The sequence below is a fragment of the Myxine glutinosa genome, chromosome 3 (genome assembly GCF_964187855.1).
Source record: "Myxine glutinosa chromosome 3, kmMyxGlut1.1, whole genome shotgun sequence".
NCBI classification, from domain to species: Eukaryota; Metazoa; Chordata; class Myxini; order Myxiniformes; family Myxinidae; genus Myxine; species Myxine glutinosa.
In genome coordinates, this window is record NC_136263.1 from 134500588 (window position 1) to 134518746 (window position 18159).

The following is an 18159-nucleotide window of genomic DNA, read 5'->3' on the forward strand; positions in this document are numbered from 1 at the left end:
AAAAGACTCTTCCTACATTATTTTTCTCAAGACTGCATGGTGTAAGGTGTTCTATGAACTCCCTAGTTAATGTTGTTGCGTAAACCTTTTTTTCTCTACTGTATCCACACTATTGTATCTATTGTATCTACACTATTGTATCACTATTGTATCCACACTATTGTATTGTATCCACACTATTGTATCTACACTATTGTATCACTATTGTATCCACACTATTGTATCTATTGTATCCACACATTTGTATCCACACTTTTCTATTTTTGAATCATCTTTTGCAAGGCACCACTGGCAGAGTTTTGTCGAGGGATATTTTCATTTACGGACATTTACAAACAGTTTTATGATGTCGAAGGAGAGGGTATATATTGCTAGCCTGTCACTCTGGACGAGGGCCAGTGTGATCAGGGTGGGGGAGGAAGGGGAAAAATTGCGCGGGAGGGAACGCTTACTTTTTTGTCTGTGATTTTTTTATTTATTATAAAATCCCTCGTCACACTTTCCGTTGTGTAGCAGAAGATAAGGTCATACGTGCTTACACATTTTAATTTTTATCGCATCCATACCAGAAAAAGTATACCGTATCACAGCGTTTTCAACCGATATGGTGACTGTGAATAATCATTCTGCCGAGTACATTTAGACCTAGAACGGCACTTGGTAGAGCGTATACCTCCGCCAGGCTGAACAGTTTATGTTTTGTATCCACTGATAAGCTGGATCTCTATTCGGACCTGAACGAGAATCTAATCATCTTGTCCTTGTCACCTAACCAATTCATCCACCAAGTTTAGTCATAACTCGTCCATAACGTTTCTAAATATCTTGTTATATATCGCTTTTCGCCCGATCTCCCAATGGTGAAAAATCACTATAAAAATTCTCTGATCCGGATCCGGATTCGAATCTTCACCAAAATCGAATCATTTCGTCCTTGTCACATGTGCTACCTCTCCGCCAAATTTTGTCCGAATCCGTCCACGACTTTTTGAGATATCTTCATGACAGACAAACAGACAAATGAAAAATCGGTCAGAGACAAACAGACAGGGGTGAAAACCTCCATCCACCCTCGGTGGCGGAGGTAAAAGCTGTTGCACCTAAGTTAATTCATCCAGGGCGAAGATTACTCCGATTAGAAGATCGTTCAGCACAACGTGGCTTTGATCACGTGACACTAGATTTGCACGGCACAGACAGTCGACATCGGTCTCAACCTTTTCATGTCAGCCTAATCTCTATTTATTTGATATCGTCTTGCTTTCTTGTAGATTTGACTCTTACTGAGGTTAATTGAGCATTCCACTCCATTATAATGTGGATATTTGTGAAATTGTACCTTGAATATTGTCGCGTCCCCGGGGTTAAGACCCCTGGGTGACAGACGACCGAAACGAGCTTTACTCCGAGGCGTATACCGAACTTGGCAGTAGTGACAAACGCGGGGTGGGCGGTAGCAAGGGCTTACCTGCACTGGGCTTCCTCGAACCCACCACGAATAAACGAGACAGAACACAAGGTAACATGCCACACATAATGGGTTTATTAAAATAATGCAAGGGAACAATGAAAGGTAAGGTAAACTGAAATTCCTAAATGAGGGTCTCTCCACTCTGTCTCAAATACAAACAAGGGGAAAATAAAAGTAATAGAAAATAAATAATGTTTATGTCGTGCTGCCACTTACCTCCGGTCTCAACGAGGGCTTGGTGGGCGTCACAGGTCCGGTCGGTCGGTGAAATGGCCGCGCGTCAACCTGCTCAAGATGGTGTCGAGCCGCGCTTTCGTCGCACCACAAATGTGAGGTAATTCGAGCCGGCGGTCCCCTCGCGCTCTCCACTCCATCTGAAATGCTGCGAGCTCCACAAACAGCTGGCAATGCCCCCTCCTCATGATCAACGTTTGCCACACAGCTCCTTCTCTGCACAAGGTCAACACACAGGCTCCAAACTCGCTCCACCAGCTCACACGAACCAAAATGCGACCGCCTTTCATGCGAGCCAGAACAAAGAGAAAATACGACCCCCTCCAATGAACGCCAGGACCATAAAAAGAGAGCAAAAGGCAAATGCAGCTGTCCTCGTTGAAAGCCAGCACAAAAGAGAGACCAAGATGGCAAGACGGCGTCTTTTTCCCTTCGACCAGCCCTCAAATGTCCACGCTGATCTCACACTCTGTCCAATCACAGAGCTCTGTTCATCACTCCATGGCGTCTTATCCAGTCACAGGGCTCGGGGTGTGGTCTCGTTGTTACGAGTCGTCGGGGGCGAAGTCTAATCTCTGTTCGGGAATGTTCGGATGACATCGGGGTTTACTTGCAGATTGGCAAATCTGCCGGGTCTGTCGGACCTGGTGGCGTGGTTGGCTAATGGAGCCCATCGCCTGGCCGGCTGAGTTTTATAAGAACATTCGGGAAAAATCGCAGGGAGGCAAGCACATACAGGGGAATTTTAACCATAAGCCCTATAATGAATTAGCACAAAACCACCCTCCTTATGGCGACATGCAAACACTTAACCTGAACATTTACCCTGCTTATGTACATCGAGATGGGCTTCTACTTCTTCGTGTCACACGGTCCATACTAAAACCTACACAATTCTAACTTTCCTAAGGTATTTCATTGTTTACCCCCACAAACGTAACAATATTGTGTTTTCTGCTTTGGCACTTGGGTGGGGAATGTGACAGCACAATGGTTGTGACCCTCTCAAATACAAGTGAAGTATGTCATAGTCACAGTAATTTAGCTGCTAGAAAAGCCGGACAGTTGAAAGGAAATGCCGACCATAGAATCGGTGTAAAATGGACGTGCGGTGTTACTTATGAAAGGCTAAAGCGCTTTATGAATCCCGTTTTGTGAGATTTTTGGTACCGTACCTTTTTCAGTGTTACCCGACAGTGTTTTCAGACATTAAAGTAAAACATCTGAAATTGTCTGTGCAATTTTGTTGATTTCCAATTGTAAAAATTAATGGGCATTCAGCACTGGCAATTCAACAACAACAACAACTTCAACATGGTGGAATGGATCAGAAGAAACTTAAGAGCTAGCAAAGGTGGAGTCTGGGGACAGAACATTATTTCTCAAAAGTATTCAGGCCAGATCCGGATCTTCACCAAAATAGAATCAATTTGTCCCTGTCATACGCAACCTGTCCACCAAGTATTATCCGAATACGTCCAGTCGTCCACAACTTTTTGAGATATCTTGTTCATAGACAAACAGGCAAACAAACACAGACAGACAGACAGGGGAGAAAACGTATCCTTCAGTGGCAGAGGTAATTATGCTCAACATCAAGGAGAATTTACCCAAGTACATATAAATTGCAGTCGATTGTGGATGAAGGCCATACCATAGATACCACAGAACTTTTGATGAATGTAGTAGGCATGATCAAAATTTGTATATCTAACAATAGAAATGCACATATCAATGTGATGATGGATTGGTTTTTTTTTTTTTAGCTTGATAAGACAGTTGAAAACTTGCATAGCCCATGAGATATTCCAATCACAAATAGTCTCTAGAATGCAGGAAATGATTGTATTGAAGCTTATAATTTCAAAATTTTCAGTGAGTGGGGTACACCATGACCCCCCTATCTGAGCCCACTGCATTGCTGGGACAATAAAACACTGTTCAGTCTTCTGGATTCGCACCCTCATCCCCTTGGTAACCCTGGTGACGGGCCTGTAATGTATTTAGGTCTGTTTGCTTGTCTGTCTGTCTGTTTGTCCACACAGAACGTGAGTATGTGTATTAATTACATTAGACACTTTATAACCCTACGACCCTTTACTACCCTATGACACATTAAGACCCCAAAGACCCTTAAGACCCCGAAACCCCTTTGACCCCCAAGGCCTTTCAAGACCCATTATATGCTTAATATCCTTTAAGACTCCTTCACCCTTTTAGACCCTTTAAGACATCAAAACACCCTTTAGACCCATAATATCCTTTTATACCCCTTAGACCTCTTGAGACCCCTCAAACACTCCATACCGTTTAGACCCATAAGACCTTTTCAACCCTAAGATCCCTAGATCCTTTCGACCCCTAAGACTCTGTATATTCCTAAAACCCCTTAAGACCCCTAATATCCTTTAGAATCCCAAAACCCTGTACACCCCATTACACCCTTAGACCTCTAAGACCCTTTGGAACCCTGAAGACCCTTAGACTCCTTTCTATCCCTTAGACCTTTATATCTTTCAGACATTTGAATACCCCGTAGACTCCATTGAACTTCAGACCCTTTTCAGACATTTTAAGACCGTTTAGACCCAATCATCCTTTTAAGACCCTTTAGACAATTTTGACCCATTTAGACCTTTGCAGACCTTCCGAACTTTCCACCTTCAGACGGTTTGATCTTTACAAATTTTCAGACCTTACACATCCTTTGGCCTTTACACATTTACAACTAGACCTTTTAGACCTTTCATTTGTAATCAACGACCTTTCATTTAGTACATCCTTCCATTTATTTGCCACACAAAATACACCACACAAAACAAGTCATGGAGAGGGTCTGCAATCTCTGACTGCTCTTTCTAGTTTTTTTTTCTGTGATTGTGGCTTCAACTTACATAAATATGCCAAACTTTACCTTTCTAGTCCAACCCGAAAGTACAAAAACATTTGTATCAAGTCATTTTGTCACAGATTAGAAAGAGCTTTATACATTTGATACAATTTACCAGTCAGTGATGTCACGTCGGTCACCGTTTACTTCCTCCTCCTCGTCCGAATAGTCAGAATTGTCACTTGGTAATCCTTCCAGAGAAACCTCTTCCATGGGATTCAAATTTAAAAAGCTGTTGTATTTCAAGATAAAATTGATGTAGATTGTTGAATTCCATTGAAATGTTTGCTTGCACTGTTTATGCTTGCACACAAAATTATTAACGCACAGGTTGTAAACCTGGTGCGTTATAGCGTTTGCCTGGGAATTTCGGGCGCTCAAAAGTGAAGCTAGTTTCTGTCACCCATTTCTGTCACCCATTTCTGTCGCTCATTTCTGTCGCTCATTTCTGTCGCTCATTTCTGTCGCTCAGATGTGTAAACATGACGTCATCAAATCTATATTTATAGGATAGGTTATAGGAGATATATATGTTATAGGATAGGAATATAGGACCCAAATGACCCAGAGGACCCAAATGACCCAGAGGACCCAAATGACCCAGAGGACCCAAATGACCCAGAGGACCCAAATGACCCAGAGGACCCAAATGACCCAAATGACCCAGAGGACCCAAATGACCCAGAGGACCCAAATGACCCAGAGGACCCAAATGACCCAGAGGACCCAAATGACCCAGAGGACCCAAATGACCCAAATGACCCAGAGGACCCAAATGACCCAGAGGACCCAAATGACCCAGAGGACCCAAATGACCCAAATGACCCAGAGGACCCAAATGACCCAGAGGACCCAAATGACCCAAATGACCCAGAGGACCCAAATGACCCAGAGGACCCAAATGACCCAGAGGACCCAAATGACCCAGAGGACCCAAATGACCCAGAGGACCCAAATGACCCAGAGGACCCAAATGACCCAGAGGACCCAGAGGACCCAAATGACCCAGAGGACCCAGAGGACCCAAAGGACCCAAATGACCCAGAGGACCCAGAGGACCCAGAGGGCCCAAAGGACCCAGAGGACCCAAATGACCCAGAGGACCCAAATGACCCAGAGGACCCAAATGACCCAGAGGACCCAAATGACCCAGAGGACCCAAATGACCCAAATGACCCAGAGGACCCAAATGACCCAGAGGACCCAAATGACCCAGAGGACCCAAATGACCCAGAGGACCCAAATGACCCAGAGGACCCAAATGACCCAGAGGACCCAAATGACCCAGAGGACCCAAATGACCCAGAGGACCCAAATGACCCAGAGGACCCAAATGACCCAGAGGACCCAGAGGACCCAAATGACCCAGAGGACCCAAATGACCCAGAGGACCCAAATGACCCAGAGGACCCAAATGACCCAGAGGACCCAAATGACCCAGAGGACCCAAATGACCCAGAGGACCCAAATGACCCAGAGGACCCAAATGACCCAGAGGACCCAAATGACCCAGAGGACCCAAATGACCCAGAGGACCCAAATGACCCAAATGACCCAGAGGACCCAAATGACCCAGAGGACCCAAATGACCCAGAGGACCCAAATGACCCAGAGGACCCAAATGACCCAGAGGACCCAGAGGACCCAGAGGACCCAGAGGACCCAAATGACCCAGAGGACCCAAATGACCCAGAGGACCCAAATGACCCAGAGGACCCAAATGACCCAAATGACCCAGAGGACCCAAATGACCCAGAGGACCCAAATGACCCAGAGGACCCAAATGACCCAGAGGACCCAAATGACCCAGAGGACCCAGAGGACCCAAATGACCCAGAGGACCCAAATGACCCAGAGGACCCAAATGACCCAGAGGACCCAAATGACCCAGAGGACCCAAATGACCCAGAGGACCCAAATTCTATGTATGTTTCTATGATGATGTATGTTTTGGTGAAAGTACATAATGTGAATACTAGTAGCAATTTTACAAAAACCATGGCATAATTTCAAATCTTGACCCGAGATGATAATTATGCTACATCATAATTTCCATGTGCCAACCTGGGCGGAATCCAAGTGGATTCACTTGACTTGTTCTTAAGTCCTTTAAGTAAAACTAGAACAACACTTTGTCATCACGGTGTCGACCGATATGCCTCCGCCCACATTATTACATCATTATAATACTTGTACCAAGTTTGATTTAAATCCATTCAGCTGACCTCAAGTTATCACATTTTTAACCTGACATGACCTCTGACATTTGACCTCTTGACCTCAAAATTTAATCAGTTCATATGTACATCATTATACATACCTGTACCAAGTTTTAATTTAAATCCCTTCAGCTGTTCACAGGTTATTACATTTTTACCTGACATGACCTCTGACCTTTGACCTTAGGACCCCAAAATCTAATCAGTTAATCTTTACATCATTATACATATATATACCAAGTTTGAATTAGATCACTTCAGCCGGTCTCAAGTTAAAAACCTACTACAGACTTTGACCTCTTGACCCCAAAATGTAATCATTTAATGTTTACATCATTATACATACCTGTACCAAGTTTGAATTAGATCACTTTGGCCGTTCTGAAGTTGTAGACCTATAACAGACTTGACCTTTGACCTCTTGGCTCCAAATTATAATCAGTTAATCTTTACATCATGATACATACCTGTACCAAGTTTGAATTAGATCACTTTAGCCATTCTCAAGTTATAGACCTATTAGGACTTTGACCTTTGAACTTTGCCCCCAAAATATAATCAGTTAATCTTTACATCATTATACATTACATACCTGTACCAAGTTTGAATTAGATCACTTCAGCCGTTCTCAAGTTATAGACATAATACAGACTTTGACCTTTGACCTCTTGACCCCAAAATCTAATCAGTTCATCTTTACATCGTTCTACATAAGTGTACCGAATTTGGTCAGAATCCCATCACTGGTTCACAAGTGATCGCGGTAACAGGATTTTTACCTAACATGACCTTTGGCCTTTGACCTCGTGACCCAAAAATCTAATCAGTTCATCTTTACCTCATTATACATACCTGCACCAAGTTTGACTCAGATCCCTTCAGCTATTCTCAAGTTATCGCGGCAACGAAAACCTATCACGGACGGACGGACAGCCAGAAAACACAATGCCTCCGTCACTTCGTCAATGGAGGCATAAAAATACCAAAAATAAACAGCACACTTCACACCTCGTTGCTGCCATCCACTTGATTTTGAGATGTTCGGTGTTCTGCTGAATCTTGCGCATTCCTTCATCTTGAAGACTTGTCTGTTTCGCAAATTCCTGCCTTTCAGTTTTCAGTTGATTCTGCATACTCACATCATGCAAGAGGGTAGGCAGCTTGGCCATGTCATTTTAGTTGCTGGGTTGACAGGAAGTAATCAAAATTTAACTCGTTTATACGTCCACCTGTATTTTTAATAGCCACTTGACAATAAATGACGATTCTTCAGCAAGGATTGTTCATTTTTAAGGCATCTTTTGCAATGTTACTTGCTGATGGAGATAACAGAGATGTATTTCAAACAATAAACTCGAAATACAAATAATTGGGCATTACTTTTAAATAAGATGAATTTGAAAGAAAATTATGTACACTGCATATCACACAAAAAATGGATAATTAATAGTTTTCACAAATCATATTATCACAATGTTTAAAGTAACTGCTGTGGTCTTGAGAAAGTTTAGCAACAGCTAAGGCAGGACCTTATTTTAGGTGGAGTTTTAGTTATTTTACTTATTATATATTTGCTAATATGAATGCAATAGATGCGTCTTTTAAATTGCTCGACTGCCCTGTTGCAAATTGCTTACAACCTTTCCACCTACAATGGTGAGCGTCGGTGTAATAGATAGCTATGTGGGTATAGGAGCTTTTAAAAATGAAGGTTTTTAAACTCGCCTGCAAAGCAGATACAGAGTTCTGTGCATCTCCGAATTTATCCTGCACATCTTGCATCTCTGCTTGTAGCTGTTTCTGGGCCTCGCACAGATTCAAAATGTGGGCCTCTGCTGAACTACGGCCTTCTTCGCTCTGCTGCAGCTGTCTCTGCAACTGGGAGACCTGCAAGCAAATGTGAATGCATTACTTGAGAACCCGCTATCCCAGTAATATCTAGAGAGCTCATAGAACACCTTCCGATTTGGTTTTAAGGATGCAGGGGCGCTGTCTTGAGAAACAAGGACATGGAAGTGGCGGGAGGGGTTTGATGGGGTCTCCAAGCAGAACATTTGATTGGTTGTGATGACCTAAAAAGGTGTAATAGTTTGTTAGTGTCAAGTATATATATATATATGTATATAATTCAATTGTAAAAAAAAAGAATGATTTTTAAAAAGAATGATTTAGTCATTCGTGCCTGTTGTACATGCCCATTGTGACATCCTTAAAAACAGCAAGTTTTCTGTTTGGAATGATTGACAATCGTGTTGACTGCCAAGCTGACAGACAGTTTCAAAATGTATCTCTCCTTTGTGCATTAGTCAGGTTCACTATGTTTTTTCGTTCAAAATTTTGGTAGATTAGCAAAACTATACATTTTTGGAATATTCAGAGCATGAGGAATCCAAAAATTAATGTTGGCATTCGCATAGACACCTTTGCGAAAATGACACTCAGGACAGTGATGACGATCTGTAAAAGCATATTCCTGAACGGCATAGACCTCGTAGATCCTGTGTATAGGACTTATAGTTCAATCTGATACTACCTATAACTTCCTATAACAACCTATAACTTCAAAGGACTTGCAATATCATGTATTATGTAATACAGTTATATCACAAATATAAAGACAATGGTTTTCAATTACCTTTGTTTGTTGCTTTTCTATAATCCTGAGCACTATTTTGAGGCCTTTATTGGATTCCTTGACCCAGAAAACATAGGATTAGCATATTTAATTAAGTCTCTAGGTTGACTAGAAGCCGAGATCGCGCAAAATATGTATTTTATGGCGGCCATTTTCAAAATCCAAAATGGCGGCCATGCAGGTGTCTGTGCAAATGCCAACATTGATTTTCAGATTCTCCATGCTCTGAAGATTCCAAAAATGTACAGGTTTGCTAATCCCAAAATTTTGAAAGGAATTATATTTGTTAACATAGTGAACCTGACTGACTATCTTCATCACTGTCCTGAGTGTCATTTTCGCAAAGGTGTCTACGCAAATGTAAACATTAATTTTTGGATTCCTCATGCTGTGAATATTCCAAAAATGTATAGTTTTGCTAATCTACCAAAATTTTGAACGAAATTATATTTGTTAACATAGTGAACCTGACTACATGTGCGATCAGAACGAATACAGAGTCAAAGTACTGCGAAGATACAGATTAGTTTTCTGATTGGTGTTCCGATTCGTGTGCAAAATATAACATTCAATTTAAATTAAGTTGTTCCTCGATCGTTAACTGACGTTTGCGGACGGACGGACAGAAGTGAAGTTATTGCCTATCCCCACTTTTCGCTTCACATGCTCGGTGTAATAACCAAGGTAATCAAACCCCAGTGATGCCTCGTAAGTGCCACACTGAGCTTGTGATGTGACCTTTTACACTTTGGTAATGGACAGAAATTTCATTCTAACAGGGACTCATGATAAATTCATTGCTAAGATTCATCTCTTGACACAGGTTTGAGGCTTTCCGTATTAGTTCCATCTCTTTTTCGAATGCAAAGACTCAGGGTTTGTTCGTGAACATATAAACTTCCAGGTACACTATCTGCTTCAAGGAAATATTTTAAAATAATGCTACTCCAATAGTGTTATTCTCACAATATCTACCCGTTCTATTATAGGAATGAGATCTGCATGAACATGTCATTCAGTAATCCATTACTATCCTGTGTCATTTGCTTTTTGACCTTCTTTCTTGGGCTGATTTTGTAAGGAAGAAAGATGGGGACTAGTGTGATATTACGTCGTGTCAGGATGTAATTCTCTTATGAGGCAATAGCAACTGGATGTGAAAATAGCAGTGGTGATAAAGAGTTTAAAATCATTGCTAGCTCAAAAGGTTTATCAAGTTGAAGAACTTGGTAGTGCTTTATTAGGCATAGCAAAGCATGCAATAAGAGTTGCGGGATTCGATTCACAACCAGGCTGAACAGTTTATGTTTTGTATTCCACCGATAGGCAAGATCTGGATTCGGACCTGAACCAAAATCTAATCAGCTTGTTCTTGTCATCTAACCAACTCATTCACCTAGTTTCGTCATAAGTCATCCATAACTTTTTTTTAAAATATCATGTTATATATCGCTTCACTCAATGGTGAGGAATCACTTAAGAATTATATAATTCTCGTATCCAAATCCATATTCAGATCTTCACCAAAATCGAATCGATTTGTCCTCGTCACACACCAAAATCGGTCCACCAAGTTTCGTCCAAATCCGTCCATAACGTTTTGATATATCGTGCTATGTATCGGTTTTATCCGATACTCATGGTGAAGAATCACTTAAGGATTAAATAATTCTCGAATGCAAACCCGGTGTGTGCCCCGGTTTAGAATAGGTACACCGCATCCCTGCGTGTCGTAAGAGGCGACTAAAGGGTTGGCGTCAGGAACGGCATCCGGCCATAAAAAACAACATTGCCTCAAAAGGGGAACCATTATGTTTGTCATAGGGCACGCAAGTCTAACCCCCGCTCGAACAGGGAAAATGGCTGTAAAAAGGAATTATAAAATTATATCCGAATCCATATTCAGATCTTCACCAAAGTTGAATCGATTCTTCCTTGTCACACGCACAACCAGTCCACTAAGTTTCGTCCAAATCCATCCATAACGTTTTGAGATATCCTTCTATGTATCGTTTTTGGCCCGATCTCCCAATGGTGAAGAATCACTTTAAAAATTCTAGTAGCCGGATCCGAATCCGGATCTTCACCAAAATATAATCATTTCGTCCTTGTCACATACGCTACATCTCTGCCAAATTTCGTCCGAATTCGCCACAACTTTTTGAAACATCTTCTTCACAGACAGATAAACAGACAAACAAACAAACAAACAGACAGGGGTGAAATAACCTCCATCCACCTTTGGTGGCAGAGGTAATGAAAACAAAACAGCATATTGGCCAAAGGGACATTGGAGTGGGAGTAAAAGGTTTTTTCTTCTCGCATGAAGGAATCCGGTCCTAGGTGAATGAAACAGCACAGAAGTTGGTCCTTCTCAAGAGAGTTTGCAGTCAAGTGTCACGTTTTCCCCAGCGGTGAATGAGTTCCCTTATGCCATTGGAAAAGGAGAAATGTTTTTCGCACATCATGCCTGTGTTCTATCATCACATTAATTCAATCTTTCAGTTCACAAAATTTCAATGGGGGCTGGGAGGGAAGGAGGAGGAGTCCCACAAGTCCCCATCTATACCCAATGCTTTTTGGTACCAACCGAATTCCAATTTAAACCGATCTGCTCTTTCTGATACCACTACTTTCCCAGGGAGAACATTCCACGCATTAACAGCTCTATGAATGAAGGACACCTGCCTTACTCGGCATCAGTTGTGGCCGCATGACCAGCCAACCACACATCCCAACATTTTTATCAGTGATGGAAACTTGATCGAGGTATACTAACCACAGTGGAAAGCAAAGTAGCTGACATTTTGTGTGCTTGGCACATTCCAAAATAACCTAGAAGTTTTATGCATTTTCAAGTTGGCAACAATGGACAATTAGGAAAACAAATCCCGATTCAATACAATCAACGCTAGAGCGATTATTTTGTTTAAAAACAAAAGGTGAGGGCGGTCAGAAATAACCAATCTATCTGAAGAAAAACTTGCTGAAGAGCCACCACAATATAGGCCAGACGGTTTGTGAAGAATGATTCATTGGTTGTAAGGATGCTGATGCAACAAAAGGGGAGGGTGTTGACTTGTTTCTCCAGAGCCTTGAAAAATACGGAATAAACCCCACAAAAAATGAGAGCTCAGAGCTATGCTGGAACACCATGCAAATTTGAGTGGGAAACTAAAAGTGGGGGAATACACAAGACCAAGATTCCAAAACCAAACATAAGAACTAAACACAAGAGGATACACAACACCAAGACCAAACACAAGACCAGGCATTCCAGTGAGAGGACACCGGACAAGGAAAGGGGATGGGAAGTGAGTGGGAGTGAGGAGGTAGGTGCGAGGGAGAGCGGAGTGGTGGGGCTTGGTGAAAAAGAGAAGGGAAGAGGAGGGTAATCGTGCGCACACAGAAATGTGCGCATGCACTCGCACACAACTAAAATGAATGAATGAATGATCGTTTTAAGGCCATTTTCCCCGCTAGAGCGGGGGGTTAGCCTTGCGGGCCCCATGACAATCATGGTTCCCTGTTTGAGGCAATGTTTTTATGGCCGGGTGCCCTTCCTGACGCCAACCCTTGGTCACGCTCTTACGATGCGCAGGGATACGGTGTACCTATTCTAAATCGGGGTACACACCGTGATCATTCATCCCAGCAAGCTGGTACTCAATTTGCCGACCTCGGAAGGATTACAGGCTGAGTCAACCCCCCTGGCGTTAATTCAGCGATCGACCAGGATTCGAACCCAGGATCCTAGGATCCCAAGCCGGCACCCTAACCGCTAAGCCAACAACAGGCTAAGATTAGTCGCACACAACTAAGATTACTACAAATTACAGTGGATAATAAACATTCATTAGGTCACATGGAAATAATAACCTATTTAGCACTCAACGTTTTTCAAGATAGAGTTGAGATTCATGGGGAAGCAAAACTTTCTCTACAAGCATGTTTTGCATACATATCTAACTAGCAGTTTACATAGCCCAGGGCAGTTCTGAGTGGAAGGTTGGTTATAGGGAGTGGAGACGGGCAGCTGAGAGTGCAGAACCTTGGTGAGAGATGTCTCGCGGAGCTAGGACAGGCAACGGCACCAGACAAAGCGAGAGTGTACAGAGAGACCATGGGGTCTGGAGGCTATGCCGCCAGGCCTACCTTCTCCCGCCGAGAGCTCCTCCATATTTAGATCCCCCAAATTATGGAACATTGCTTAAAGCTAGAGCAAGCTTTACAACACGGGGACTCCAAAGATATTGACGCTTCCAATTTGTGCAGTGAATCGCGAGCTATTGCAAGGCGAGTTCCAAACTCTGATTATAAAAACTAGTGAGGTACCCGTGCTAAGCATGGGTGGGAGGCCGGAAGCAAACAGACAATGCAGAAATTGCGAATGCTAAAGCATGAAACGAATAAATTCCACATTCCCGTAGCACCTTCAGTCGCACGTCAGACATGGACAGCAAGTTCGTGAAGGACTTCCATGAAAAACGTACCCGTTGGCAAACAAACGGGTACGTTTGTTCCATACCGAGTCAATGACGAATCTGCATATGGCGATCCGCGAATTCACGTTTAGAAAGTAGAAACCATCACGGCATTTCGTCATTCACTTGAACTCAATATCTCTTTTTTCATTCCAAACAGCATAACTCCAATCACAAATGAAATACCATTAATATAAAAAATAAACTTTTAACAACATTCGTGACATAAACAAATATTTAAATCCTGATGTGAAGTTCCGTACGGTTGGGTGAATACAATTACGAATTCAAAATCGTAATTGTATTCACTCAATTCCAATCATCAATTGATACTTTAACAAAACGATTAACACGATTAACGTTTAACGATTTAACATTACAATTGAATGACGGTTGTATTTGGATATTATCAAACCCACGCATTGCCGTCATCTGTCCACTTCCGCATTCGCGGCAGGTTCATAATTGTCATCAAAATATAAACAGTATTTGTAGAATTTCAATAAAAGCCACATCACTGTTCATATCGGTAAATATTATTCCATCGTTTGGAAAAACTGGAAAATTTGGAAAAACAATATAGCCTATTTTACTCCGAGGGGTCCCAGGATTACCCACCCAAAATATCGTTGCAATCGGTTCAGCCGTTTTTGCGGCACCTTCGAACGGACGGACGGACATTTGGTGAATTATAGTAAGATAAGCTCACGGATAATGTTCCCAATACATTTATTGCTCTCCGCATCCTCTTCACCCTCCCTCGTTTATGTGGCCAATGGTGAGCGAAGCTTTTCCAAGCTAAAGTTGATCAAACAATACATTCGTTCCTCAATGATGCAACACACTTGTTGGGCCATCCATCTTGTCATTAAAACATAAAATTGCACAAACATTCACCTGGATGAACTTGTTTATATATTTGTTAACTCAAAGCATGAAAAGTAAAATTCTAAATTCTAATCAATGCTGTGGAAACCTCCCCTCTCTCTGCTGTTCCTTTTGTCCTGTAACGTCCTGATCCGTTCAGTGCACTAGCTCTCCCACGAGCCTCGACTCTGCATTAAAATAAATAAATAAAACTGTGTTGCAGGAATACATAGTATGACATCATGTGATCCATATTACACATGATAATGTGCATTCCTTAAAGTACATATTCTGTGAAAAGTGTCAAATAATGATATTGTACAATCTGTATCACATGAATTCCATCGTGACGGAATTACCATGTGCACTCTAATTTTGAACATATAAGGTAATTATCTTGAATGCTAAGAATAGCAGAGAGAATTCAATTATATGTATTGAACCAGAACTGTCACATGGATACAGACGGGTACTACTCTCAGTGAGGCTTACCCCGGTTAACAAAATTTGTTACCCAGAATAGTCTTGTGACGGAATCACACTATGTGGACATGGTAAACAGACTAATGAGATTTGATATAAAAACTCTGCTCTGTTAGTGAACACAAGGTCTAGAAAAAAAAATTCGGACGTCAACAATAGTACTGCTTTCCTATCGCAGTCTTATTGGTAATGCAATGCAGAAACTGCAAACTATAGGTGGCAGACCAGGTAATGTGACGGAATCACAAGTGCGCTTGTGACATGTTAACACAGCTGAAATGACAAAGTATCCAAAATAGGATTGGAAATCTTAGTAGAGAAAGTTGTGGATATACAGAACTCGGATGGAGGAACAAATAATAAGCAATTAAACAAAATAACAAATTAATTTTAATTTCATCATTGAACATGTAACGGTTATTATTAAGCTACTCTGACCGCTAGGCCTAGTTATCTCCTTGATACACAACAACACACAACATGCATTTTAAAGGCCATTTTCCCTACTAGAGCGGGGGTTAGCCAAATTAAATAGCCAAATATCCAAAAGCGGGGGTTAGCCAAGCCAAATATCCTTGATACAAAACGAAATTAAAAGTTAGCGTTTCTTTTTGTTTATAACCAAAACCTACGAGATATATGGCACAATAAAATCAGCACAAGGAGTATAAATTAATGGATTTAATTTTTTACACGTGGGTGACGATTTTCATGGAATTCATGATCATATTAACCTTTTTCACGTGAAATAAATCTAATTATAAATGCAGAAGTTTTATGAATTAATACGAATGCACAGTATTCATTGTCAAAAGATAATTGTGAAGGGTGGGAGGTTTAGGGGAGGGTGAGATACATTTACATCACACGGCTTCCGCAATAAAACGGGTTATGCATGGGCGATATCTGGCTCTCTCTCATTAACAAGCAGACACCTACAATCATAGGTATCAACACGCTGAGGACAACGGACCACGATGAGCAAAACCACATCGGCCAATCAGAAACATACAATGAACAGTCAATCAGCACCCCACATTAACCAGCCAATAGGGGTGTGTGCAGTTCTTATCAACTTTACATCACATTCGTTACAGTTACTTCCTGCAGTCGATGGGCAGAACATGCTGCACGAAACGTTGAGGCCTACTTCAGTATAACAGTTGCGTTTACCTCACCTCCTTATTGGTCATTTCAAGTTTGGATTGCAACTCAACGATCTCGCTCTCGTAAAGCTCCTTGGCATGTGATGCCTCACTGACGAACTGCGATTTCAATGCCTGCATCTGCTGTTCAAAGTCCTGTAATAGCACACGTGCTCAAGATGTGAATCCATGCAACGATACTTTGTAGTACAAATCAAAGTGCATCAAGCACATTGCAAGAGAGAAGGGATAGACTTGGTCATGATTGTTCACATTCGGCTACACATTTATTTGGATCACTCCGACATTTATCTAACCGTATTTTTCCATTTCTCTAGACGTGTGACTGTGTGAGGAATACATACACTTAATCTGTTATGTCATTGTATATGGCTCCCCATATGAACATGTGCTGCTGCTTCCCATTTTCCCTCCTTGAGGCTCTGCAATCCAAAGCACTCAGGGTTATAGGAAGCTAACTAAGTCTCGTCAGTCTACTCCTTGCTCACTATAGGCAGGTTGGGCGTCTTACAGATATTTTGGAAGCTCAATTCTGGTCAGACAAACAGATAGACAGAGGTGAAAACATAAATGCTCACAGAAAACAAAATAAATGCATGATACATGACAGCAGATTTGGCACCTAAAGGATTTTATGTCCGTCACCGCAGGTGGTCGAAGGTTATGTTTTCATCCCCGGTCTGTCTGTTTGTTGGACTGTCTGTCAGCAAGATAACTCAAAATGTTATGGACAGAGTCGGACAAAACGTTGTGAAAAGGTTTGGGGTGTGACAAGGACAAATTGATTCGAATTTGGTGAAGATCTGGATCCACATACGAAAAAAAAAAAAAAAATTAAAGTGATTCTTCACCACGAAGAGATAGGGCCAAAAACGATAAATAGCAGGATATCTCAAAAAGTTGTGGAAGGATTATGACGAAACTTGGTGGATAAGTTGGGTAGGTGACAAGAACAAGCGGATTCGATTTTGGTTAATGTTCGGATGCAGATCTGGCATATCAGAGGGATACGAAACGTCAACTGTTCAACCTGGCAGAGGTATGTGCTCCACCTGAGTGCCGCTCTAGTTTGTTTCAGTAATCCTTTATTATTGAAAACATTTCTCACTGGGAAAAAAAGTAGTGAAAAAATAATCTCGGAACTATTCATGCTCTCCATGTTCAGTTTCAAAACGTATTGGGTTGTTTTTAAAAATCTGCAATTGATGTTTGTCATCTCTTCTGGTGAAACTGCCAAAATCTCTCTGCTCATCACAGACTCTCTGCTCACCTTCATACTTTCATTCCTCTTTTTTCCCGCCTCTGGGACAAACTCCCACACTCTCTTCAATCCCACTCCTCCCTCCAGGTCTTCAAAACAGCGGTTCACCACCATCAAAAAAATAAAATAAAAACATATCCTTGCAACTACAGACCAATCTGCCTGCTCCCAATTATCAGCAAAGTCATGGAATCCATCATTGCTTCAGATATGAAATCTTTCCTCTTCTCCAATGGCTTGATCTCTGATCATCAATTTGGTTTCACACGAGGTCACTCTACTCTGGACATGCTGCTTCTGCTGTCTCAACAATGGATGGAGGTCCTCAATGCCAAACAGGAAATTAGACCTGTCTCCCTTGACATATCACGTGCCTTTGATATGGTCTGGCACCCAGCTCTGCTCACCAAACTCTCCTCCTATGGTATTGTTACAGACGTGGCTTGGAT

The 18159-nt window shown here is 41.8% G+C and overlaps 1 protein-coding gene across 1 annotated transcript in view; it reads right to left on the minus strand.

Moving 5' to 3' along the window:
• The window catches only part of LOC137423191 (protein FAM184A), a 192940-nt gene that overhangs the window by 77000 nt on the left and 97781 nt on the right, over window positions 1-18159 (minus strand). The window contains exons 7-9 of the mRNA XM_078774580.1: window positions 16462-16584; window positions 8540-8701; window positions 7823-7941 (exon numbers count right to left, since the gene is read on the minus strand). Of these exons, the coding sequence (XP_078630706.1) occupies window positions 7823-7941; window positions 8540-8701; window positions 16462-16584 (404 nt within the window). The remainder of the gene's footprint in view (window positions 1-7822; window positions 7942-8539; window positions 8702-16461; window positions 16585-18159) is intronic.